The 11,065-nt window shown below is 37.7% G+C and overlaps 1 protein-coding gene across 1 annotated transcript; it reads left to right on the top strand.

Annotated features, from left to right (window-relative positions):
• The first annotated feature begins 8,274 nt into the window (after positions 1-8,274).
• Positions 8,275-10,820, top strand: LOC119772505 (piggyBac transposable element-derived protein 3-like). Its single transcript, XM_038268946.1, has 3 exons — positions 8,275-8,393; positions 9,200-10,691; positions 10,803-10,820. The coding sequence occupies exons 2-3, from the start codon at positions 9,201-9,203 to the stop codon at positions 10,818-10,820; spliced, it is 1,509 nt and encodes a 502-aa protein (XP_038124874.1). The 5' UTR covers positions 8,275-8,393; position 9,200.
• Positions 10,821-11,065: the final 245 nt, after the last annotated feature.

The raw sequence follows: 11,065 nt of genomic DNA, 5'->3' as shown, positions 1-11,065 counted from the left end.
CAATTAGTAGCCTGTATAGATTCCTAATGAAGAATCTATATAAGCAGCATTTAAATGATCTAAATCAATCATATTTTACATATACACCAGCTTCTCAGTAACTGTATGTTAAGGGTCATATCTTAATGGTTTCCATAAACAGTTAATTTATCCACATCTCTCTTTTTTTTATGTGAACTTTAAATATTTATAGATAAGCTGATGTTTAACAGAGTCATAACAACCTTTTCTTTACAATTTCTAGGCTGTTATCAATTTAGTTTTAATCCTGCGGTCTGTTAGTATTGATTCAGGACAACTATATAATTCATAGGATGACCACGCTGCTCATAGAAAGAGATCTTAATAATACCTTAACCTCTAAACCTCTAAAGGTTAGCGAAGCAATGTTGGGTTTAAAAATAAATACAAAATGAACACGATGTTCTTTGTACCTTCAACATCCAGCTTTGTGGGTTTACCTTATTCATTTGCTGCAAATTACATTTGTCGTTGCACCTGCAGCTTTCTATAGTTTTAACTTAAGGGTCTCAGTTACGCCTGAAATTTAAAAAGCGCTTATTTTCTTTGAATTTTTTGAAAAGTCGAAAAAGAACAAAAATCTGCCTTCAGGGTGTCTGGGATTACAAGTAAAAATATCACCGTGCATAGAGCTCACCTGCAGGTGATGCTAACATCCTTTCAATTTATAAGCAGTTATAGTACTTCATTTTTTTGTAAACAAAATCAGTACGAACCCCAGTAAAGTATATGGCAATATCAACATAGTATGTTTGTGTGTAGAAGTGTGGTGCAAAATGTTTGTATAAATCGATCCATCTTCTTACACTTGTCCGTCAGGGTCATTGACTGATGCCTATCTTCAGCAGTCGTTGGGCAAAAAGCAGGATACTACCTGGACAGGTCATCAGTCTACTGCACATCAACACAGAGGAATAGAACAAGGTCAATTTAGAGAATCCAATTAACCTGTGGGAGGAAGCCTGAGTACCTACAAAGAACACACACATGTACAGAAAGAACACAAAAATTCCATGCAGAGAGACCCTGGGCCAGTAATCAAACCCAAGCCGGCTCCCACGTCAGAGGATGAAAGATTACACATACAGTTACTCATAGTAAGAGAAACTAGACTACACTGAAAAACAGGCCAAGTTCCAACATCTATAAACAAAGGTGTTGATGGCAGAAGCACAGCTTTTGTGTCTCTCCAGGATGGTGTCACAGCCAAACAGGAACAGACCAGATGAACCTACTATAATGAGGAAAAAGCAGACAGAGCACAAAGCCAGAGGTTGAACTAACAAATACGAAAGAGTAGGAGAATAGCGATAGAATGAAGCAAAATGATGAAAAGTGGTCCTTGTGTCCTCCGGTAGTTTAAGGCTATAGCAGCATAACTATAGAGATAAATCAGGGTAACCTGACCCACCCTTAATATAAGTTTTAAAAAAAAGGGGAAGTTTTAAGCCTACCCTGGAGAGGAGCCTGATATCTAAAAGATCTGCCTCCCATTCTACTTTTAGAAATTCTGGGAACCACTAGTAAATCTGCAGACTGAGAGTAAAATGCTCTGTACATACTGTAAGGTACAATCAGATCCCTGATATAACATGGAACTTTTAACCATTTAAGGCTTTATATGTGAGAAGGAAGATTTTAAATTCTACAAAGAAATTAAAATTTTATTTTGAATTTACAAGGAAGCCAATGAAGAGAAGCTGGCGTAGGAGAAATATGATCTCTGTTTTCAATTTTCATAAGAACTCTGGTTGCAGCATTTTGGATCTGCTTAAGGCTTCTAATTTAAGTTTGTAGACTTCCTGATTGTAAAGAATTATAATAGCCTTCAAGCTATTTAAATTTTCACATCCCCAGAAGTTCTGGGCGAGGAGGAGGAGTAGCAACAATCTTCCAGTCTGACTTACTGATTACTCCCAAAACAATTAATACCTACAACTCTTTTGAACATTTAACCCTTAATTTCCCTGATCCAAATTTCAAGGCAAGAAAACCTCTTCTTTTTGTAACTTTGTATCGTCCACCAGGTCCTTACTCTGAATTTTTAGATGAGTTTTCAGAGTTCCTTTCTGATTTGGTATTAAATACTGACAGGGTCATCATAGTGGGAGATTTTAACATCCATGCTGACATTGAAGGTGATAGCTTAAGAGCAGCCTTTAATGCTATCTTAGACACTATTGGCTTTGTTCAAAATGTGAATAGTCCCACGCATTCTCATCTTCATACTAGAATGTGAAGAAATAACAGTATTTCCTCACAACCCTGTCCTCTCTGACCACTTTCTAATAACCTTCAGGATTACTTTAACAGAGTTCTCCTCCCCCAAAAGAAGGTTCCATTTTAGTAGATCTTTATCAGATAGTGCAGTTATAAATTTTAAAGAATCTGCTTCACTTTCTCTCTCCTCTGTGTCACTGAGCAGTGCTGCAGAGTGCAAAAGCTTAGCTTATTCCCCTTCACAGGTTGATTATTTTGTTGATGGGGTTGCTAGTTCTCTGCGTACTGCCTTAGACAACGCAGCTCCTTTGAAAATGAAAACCGTTAAAAATAGAAAGCTTGCTCCTTGGTTTAATGCAGAGCTGCGTACTTTGAAGCAAAATGCTAGGAAACTGGAGAGAAAATATCGCTCCACAGGCCTGCGAGAGTCCTTTCTAGTCTGGAAAAATTGTTTACTGCTGTATAAGAGGACCCTTTGTAAAGCAAGAGCAGCATACTTCTCCTCATTAATAGAGGAGAATAAGAATAATCCTAGATTTCTTTTTAATACAGTTGCCAAACTCACCCAGAGCCATAGCTCTGTTGAACCGTCCATTCCACCTGCTCTTAGCAGCAATGATTTTATGGGATTCTTTATAAATAAGATTGATCTTATTAAAAATAAGATCATAAGCCCTCCTCTATCCGCGATTGAACCTGAGGTAGTCATGGAATCTGAACCGGGTTTAGACTGCTTTGATCCAGTTGAACTCTCTGAATTAGCAAAATTATTGTCTTCATCTAAGCCTTCAACTTGTATGTTAGATCCAGTTCCAACCAGATTATTTAAGGAGGTATTCCCTTTGATCTCCTCCTCCATTTTAGATGTGATTAATCTATCTCTGTTACAGGGATATGTACCTAAAGCTTTTAAGGTTGCTGTAATTAAACCTCTGCTTAAGAAACCGTCTCTTGACCCAGATGACTTGGTTAATTATAGACCTATATCCAATCTTCCTTTCTTCTCCAAAATTCTTGAGAAAGTAGTTGCCAAACAAGTTTGCGATCACTTCCACCATAATGAACTTTTTGAAGAGTTTCAGTCTGGCTTTAGAGCTCATCATAGCACTGAAACAGCTCTGGTGAAAGTCACTAATGATATCCTCATGGCCTCAGATAATGGACTTGTATCTGTGCTCGTCCTGTTGGATCTTAGTGCTGCAGTTGATACAGTTGACCATAATATTCTTTTAGAAAGACTTGAATATTTTGTGGAATTAAAGGAACAGCACTAGACTGGTTTAAATCTTATCTATCTGATCGAATTCAGTTTGTTCATGTTAATGATAGATCTTCAACACGCTCAAAGGTTACCTGTGGAGTACCACAGGGATCAGTGCTAGGACCAATTCTCTTTACTTTATACATGCTCCCAATTGGTAGAATTATCAGACAGCATGGGATTAATTTCCACTGTTATGCTGATGATACCCAGCTATATCTGTCTATAAATCCAGATGAAGCTAACCCATTACATAGATTACAGGCATGTCTTGAAGACATAAAAACCTGGATGACTCTTAACTTTCTGCTTCTGAATGCAGACAAAACAGAAGTTATAGTCTTTGGACCAGAGTCTCTGAAAAAGAAACTGATTAGCCAGTCACTTCATTTGGATGGGATTAAACTGATTTCAGATAATAAAGTAAAAAATCTTGGTGTTATTTTTGATCAGGACCTGTCATTTAAATCCCATATCAAAGAGGTTTCTAGAATTTCCTTCTTTCATCTGAGGAACATTGCAAAAATTTGAAATATCCTGTCCAGGGGTGATGCTGAGAAACTAGTCCATGCATTTGTTACTTCAAGGCTGGACTATTGTAATTCTTTACTATCAGGAAGTCCACAAACTGTAGTTAAAAGCCTTCAGCTGATCCAAAATGCTGCAGCCAGAGTTCTAATGAAAACTAAAAAGAGAGATCATATCTCGCCTATCCTGGCTTCTCTTCATTGGCTTCCTGTTAAATCAAGAATAGAATTTAAAATCCTCCTTCTCACATATAAAGCCTTAAATGGCCAAGCTCCATCTTATATCAGAGATCTGATTGTTCCTTATGTTCCTAACAGAGCACTTCGCTCTAAATCTGCAGGTTTACTAGTGGTTCCTAGAATTTCTAAAAGTAGACTGGGAGGCAGATCTTTTAGTTATCAGGCTCCTCTCCTGTGGAACCAACTACCAGTTTTAGTCCGTGAGGCAGACACCCTGTCTACTTTTAAGGCTAGGCTTAAAACTTTCCTTTTTGATAAAGCTTATAGTTAGGGTGGCTCAGGTTATCCTGAGCTATCTCTATAGTTATGCTGCTATAGGCTTAGACTTTTGGAGGACATAGGGACGCCCATTTCATCATTCTGCTTCATTCTCTCTCTGTTCTCCTATTCTGCAGAATCTGTTAGTTCAATCTCTAACCTTCTGCTCTCTCTGCTTTTCCTCAGAGTAGCTTTGCCTCGTCTGTTCCTGTTTGGCTGTGACGTCATCCTGGAAAGAAACATCAGCTGTGCTGCTTCTATCAACACCCTTGTTTATAGATGTTGGAGATCGACCTGTTTTCCAGTGTGGTCCTGTTTCTCTGACCGTGACTGAGTGGATGTGCTCTCTTCGTCCTCTGGCATGGGAGCTGCCTTGGAGCTCGTCTGCCTGGCTGTGTGTTTCCTGTACGGGGCCGCCTTTTACAGCTGCTTTTTGTATCTCTGCTTCTGTCTCCTTGAACCCCAGTCGGCCTCGGCAGATGGCCGCTCACACTGAGCCTGGTTCTGCTGGAGGTTTCTTCCTGTTAAAAGGGAGTTTTTCCTCTCCACTGTCGCTACAAGCATGCCTAGTGTGGGGGATTGTATTTGAGTCAATGCAATCAACTGGTTTTCCTTAGATAGAAAACTTTGTATCAATTTGACTGTATGATCTGGTTGAACTGTAAAGTGCCTTGAGATTACATGTGTTGTGAATTTGGCGCTATATAAATAAACTGAATTGAATTGAAAAAGTAACAAATGCATAGACTAGTTTCTCAGCATCACCCCAGGACAGGATATTTCAGTGTCCCACCCTGCCACATCATCATTAAATCTCACATCACATGTTTGTACATGAGGAAACTTTACCGGCTTCAACCAGATAATACACAGTGTTTGTAGATCAAGGAAAACATTAGCTTTAACATTAGGTGTTATTAAGGCTTAACAAACACAAACATATATAATAAAAATAATCCTAACACATATAATACTATTCATTAGACATATATACTTATTCATAAATTATATAGTATTTCCTACTCATAGTATGATACGATTAGGTACTGTATAAATTCTGCTTTGTTTGATCTCTCTAGGCAGTCATATTATTTGAAGCAGAGAGACCTTTTCACAGGACAAAAGTAATCAATTGATTGATTGATTGATTGATTGACTTTATTGATCTCACAGTGGAGAAATAAACTTGTTTCATCAGCTCAAATAGTCAAAGAAGAAGAAGGTGCCAAAGGAAGAGAAAGGTGAATGGGATATATACAGTACATACAGTGTGTCCACATTTTATTTTATTTTTTGCAGTAGGATCATTACACGGTATTTCTATAAATGGATATTTATATTTATATATATAATTATTACACTGGGTGTCAAATATAGAGAAACAGGTTTTTGCACGGGGTATCAAATAGTAAATTGCACATTATATTATATTATATTATAATCATCATCACTGTATAAGTCATTAGGTTAGGGGAATGGAAGGAATGGGAAGGTACCGAACAACCTGAATAGATATTATATTTTTATTGATAATAAACACTAAAGATAATCTTTTCAAGAGGCAGTCTGTGAAAAGGGGATCCAATGTCAATGATCCTGATGCAAAAGATCCAGCAGGAAATAAGATATGATGGATGTGTCAAATGTTTACATGTGACAGTTTACACCCACCTGCTGTATATGTCACCGAGGTATTAGGGCAATCGGGAATAGTTTTTTGAGCTCATCATTATTATTTTGATACCATAGTTGATATAATCCACTCTTCTGCAACTATATCATTTCCCTGCTACACTTGGAATAAATCATCTATGTTAGGTTTAAACACCAAACATTTTATTCAGTAACCTGTACAAAGAAGGACACAGAGAATTTAGTATAATTTACTTGCAAGGAGAGGGGGTCAGAAACTGCATTCAGTTACAACCTCCAACCCACTCTGAAAAAGTCTCCGCTCTACCAAGCTTTTATTAAGGAAACGCCCTGGCTACAATGTGGTTCCGACTGCTAAGGGGAGGGGGAAGGTTGAAGCCAGTCGGAACCAGAAGTTCTGCATCACATCATACAATATCATGAGATAAGAGCTTTCACTCCTTTCTCCGGTGTTAGTGAGTGCATTTCCCCGTGTTTTCTCCTTGCTGACCTTGAGCAGCCAGCACTCCATCTGCACACACTAATAACAAGCATTAGAAAGACAGCAAGTGAAACATTTCAACACTTTGTTTAATACAAGTATACAGGAATATGCAAATGTGTAAATATGAATGTATAAGTATAATATGATTAAAGTAGAATAACTTGTACAATTAATCCAACAATCTAACAGTTGTTTATTGTAAGAGGACGTGATATTTTAAGTAGAGACAAATCACTCTAGATATAAAGAACTGGAAAAGCCCTGGAGTATAAACACCCTTAGGGGGCCTAATTACTGTACAACATTGTTTTATTGTGGCGCAACGCAGCCAGGAATAAAATTATTGGTCAACTTAATGTTTCTTTTAGTAAATAAATTAATGAATTTTTTTTTTTTTTAAATATATGGTATCTGCGAAGATAAGATTGGACATTACATATATGTTTACAGCTATGGTTCAAAGCTGCTTCAGCCCCTTAGTGCCTAAATGTATTATGTATCTTTTTTTTTTGCTATTAAGCATCTGTTAAATGAGGTAGATCATTTATTTGAATATAGCTCATACAATAGATTCTAAAATTTTCATATCAGTTAAATTAGGGATAATTATGTAGAGCTTTGACCTCTAGAATCAAAATACATCCAACATAATCCTTAACTGTGTGAAAAATCTCTAAACCAGCATTAATTGGATGCATTAGCAAGTTTGACGTTATTAAGAGTAAGAACTACTTAAAGCGAGTTTGCAGTGATAAACCGGATATGATAAGATGCCAGACGACAATTGCAAAATCACTGAAGTTTTCTTGGGCTGTATAAAAAAGAAGAATAATTATTCAATGGTGTATAACCTGAATAATTAACCTAGAGAAATTAGCATTTTGAATTAATTAACTATATTAATTGATAACACTGTATGATGATTGTGATATCATTTATAAAAACTAAAGTTCTTTCTGTTCTAAATTAAATATATAGGATAATTTTATACTTTTATGATCTCAATTATAGTGTTTTATTTTTGGGGCACCATGAAACTATGATATAAAGTTATTATGAGCAATGAATAAGACATATCTTTTATTCATAAAACTTCTGTACAATCTAAGAAGTGGTTTTACTGGTCTCTGAGCAATAATTTTTCTGTATAAATAACATTTACTCCCATTTTAGCTTTATAATAACTCCTATTATTAATTCCCTTTGTTATTGCAGATTGTTCTTTCCTCTTTACCTCTATAAATATACCTCTATATAATATAAGTTTTATAAGCTTATATTCTATAAAGGCATACTGTAGTTATATGTGTATTTGGTCCGTAAGCATCAGTAGAGTCAAAGACTCACAAGGACATACAGTTATGGGGGGAAAAAAAATATGGAATAAACTATTCACTATTAAAAAATTTACACGAAATAGACGTTGAATCAGTGTGACTCAAAATTATATAGTTTCCAAAAGGTAAATGTACTTTTTAGGTAGCTTAACCCTGTAAGACCCACTGTTGCCGAATTACAACATTTTTTGTCCTCCCAAAATAAACCTTTTTTTTTTTTTTGGTTCAACTGCATTAACATACTCATTGAGTCATGTTGTTTCATCTCACAATGCTATTGGGTCCTACATTTGTATACAAGGCCTACCCTCAGGTGAAGAAGTCACACAACCTCCAGATTTTTGCTTGAGCATCATCCCCTCGATTTACTGGACTGGATTTATCTAATTGAAGTAAGTAAAAAGCTTTGCATATTTTTTTCTGTGTTTATTACAGTGTCTACAACATGTAAATATGTAGTTATTGTGGAAAATGTGCCCTACACTTTATCTAGAGCTTGTTTTGTAATTGTTGCAATATTACAACATTGGGTGAATGTGGTAGTCAAAACAACCCTGTTTTTGAGAGGAATGTCTTGAGAGGAAGTTTTCCCAATATAACTTTGAACCACACATAATTTACACAGTCTAGCCCTTTGCCTTATATTGAATTATATGTATTATTGTGTTAGAAGCTAATATACTAAGATATATTGCCATATCTAATCATTTTAATTTACTTATAAGGATTTCTAACCACCTTCAACACTTAGTATTTTTCCCTTATCACAGAAGGTAGGGCTTTCTAACATGTCTACAACACAACAGCCATGTTGTGCATGTCTGCCCTTTGTCTTGGCTATTGATAAGGTAATGTTCCAATCAATTCATAGTCAAAGCAGGTGTGGGGATGCTTGGAGGGGCCTTTGCATTACATTGCTCTGGAACAGGGGTTGATGTTCAGGAATGTAAGGTGTGGCTGTAAGTTGGAGGCTACTTGGATTCCTATTTTGATGATAATCAGAGTTTAGAATTGGTCGGCCACACAGTATTGTGTGACCAGTGAAATGTGTGAATGGGTTACTTCAGGGCAATGTGTAAACACTTCAAATTAACATCAATCTCTCCACCACCCAGTCTTTTCCTGCAGGTTATCTAGAATCTAAGTATGTGTACTATTTATATATACATTTGTTTAAATTTTATCTTTTCCATTTCAGAATGCCAGCAGCCAGGAAAGATCCTCGGTACAGTGTGCAGGATATCATTGCAATCATCCAAGATGGAGAGAGTGATGTGGACGTACCCCTTGATGACACTGATGCAAGTGATGAGGAGTCAGACAATGATCCCTGTGTGGACAAAGAAAACCAAGAGCCGTCTGACTGCCCAGCCAATGTGGACATTGAGCCCCAAGAAAATGAACGCATCATGCCCCGTGACAGATATCGCTGGCAAAAAAAGGATTTTATCAGTCCCAATACTGATTTTTCTGGTCCACCTGTCACAGACGATGTAACCTTCCTCCACACACCACTCCAATACTTCCAAAAGTTTGTGTCAGAGGACATGATTCAAGCTCTGGCTACAAGTACAAATGAGTACAGCATTCAAAATGATGGAAGATATGTTAACACTAATACAAAGGAAATACAGAAAATGTTGGGCATGTACCTGAGGATGGGCTTGGTACAAATGTCTGGAAGCCGTATGTACTGGGAGACAGATACACGGCACCCCCCTATTGCTGATGTGATGCCACGCAACAGATTCCAATCTCTGTTGACAAAATTACATTTTGTCAACAATTTGACAGTGTCAGAGATTGAAAAGAGGGACAAACTCTGGAAACTCAGACCATGGCTTGAATCATTCAGGGAGAAATGCCTGCAGGTGGTACCAGAAGAGCACAATTCTGTGGATGAAATGATGATTCCTTTCAAGGGGAAGTTCAGCAGCATCAAGCAGTATATGCGAGGCAAGCCACATCCATGGGGGTTCAAAGTATGGGTGAGAGCTGGAATCTCTGGCATGATGCTTGACTTCGATGTTTACCAGGGCAGCAAGAATGGAAAACGCGTCAAATCTGAACTTGGATTGTCAGGTGATGTTGTATTGAAGCTTGCCTCCACACTTCCTAAGGGTCAGAACTACAAGATCTATGCAGACAACTACTTCACCTCTGTTCCACTGGTAGTGAAGCTCCTTGAGCATGGAATTCATTATGTGGGTACAGCCAGGCAGGTGCGGCTCCCTAACTGCAACCTTGAAGATGAGAAGAGCTTGAAGAAGAAGGGTAGAGGAAGCTTTGACCACAGAGTGGAGGGGACACACAACATCTGCGCTGTGAAATGGTATGACAACAGGGCAGTCACACTTGTGTCATCCTTCACTGGACCAGAACCTGTGCAGGAGATTCAGCGCTGGGACAAAGCCACCAAAACCTACATTGACGTTGAAAGATCTTACATTGTGGCTACCTACAACAAATACATGGGAGGTGTGGATTTGTTGGACTCATTTACAGCAAAATACAAGATCACCCTGAAATCCCGCCGATGGTACATGTACATCTTCTGGCACACCATCACCCTCGCCGTGGTCAACGCCTGGCTCCTCTACAAACGGCACTGTCAGGCTCTCGCAATGCCAAAGAAGGAGATGCTAAACATGAGAAAGTTCCAGGCACAGCTAGCATCCTCTCTCATCCTGGTAAGAATCTATTTCTGCTATTTGCCATGTTTTGCGATATCTGCATGCATTTTTGACACGTGCATGAATTGATTATTAATATTAATATTGATTCTTCTCTTTTCAAATCAGATGGACATTTCCCCATGAAGGTCAAGAGAGGACGCTGCAGACATTGCAGTAAAGGGTATACGAATACCCATTGCTGCAAGTGCGATGTTCGCCTCTGTTTTTCAGAGGAAAGGAACTGTTTTTGGGACTATCATTGTAAATAAAAAGTTCTCTTTGCTGGAATAAATAAAAACAAACTGTTCATAACAACATGACTGAAGGTATTTTTCATGTTATACTGTTCTGGGATAAAAGCAAAACCCTGCAAATTAATCCGTAGTCCT

This window comes from Cyprinodon tularosa, unplaced genomic scaffold (assembly GCF_016077235.1).
Source record: "Cyprinodon tularosa strain WSP-4 unplaced genomic scaffold, ASM1607723v1 ctg710, whole genome shotgun sequence".
NCBI lineage: Eukaryota > Metazoa > Chordata > Actinopteri > Cyprinodontiformes > Cyprinodontidae > Cyprinodon > Cyprinodon tularosa.
This window is presented reverse-complemented; position numbering and strand designations above follow the sequence as displayed.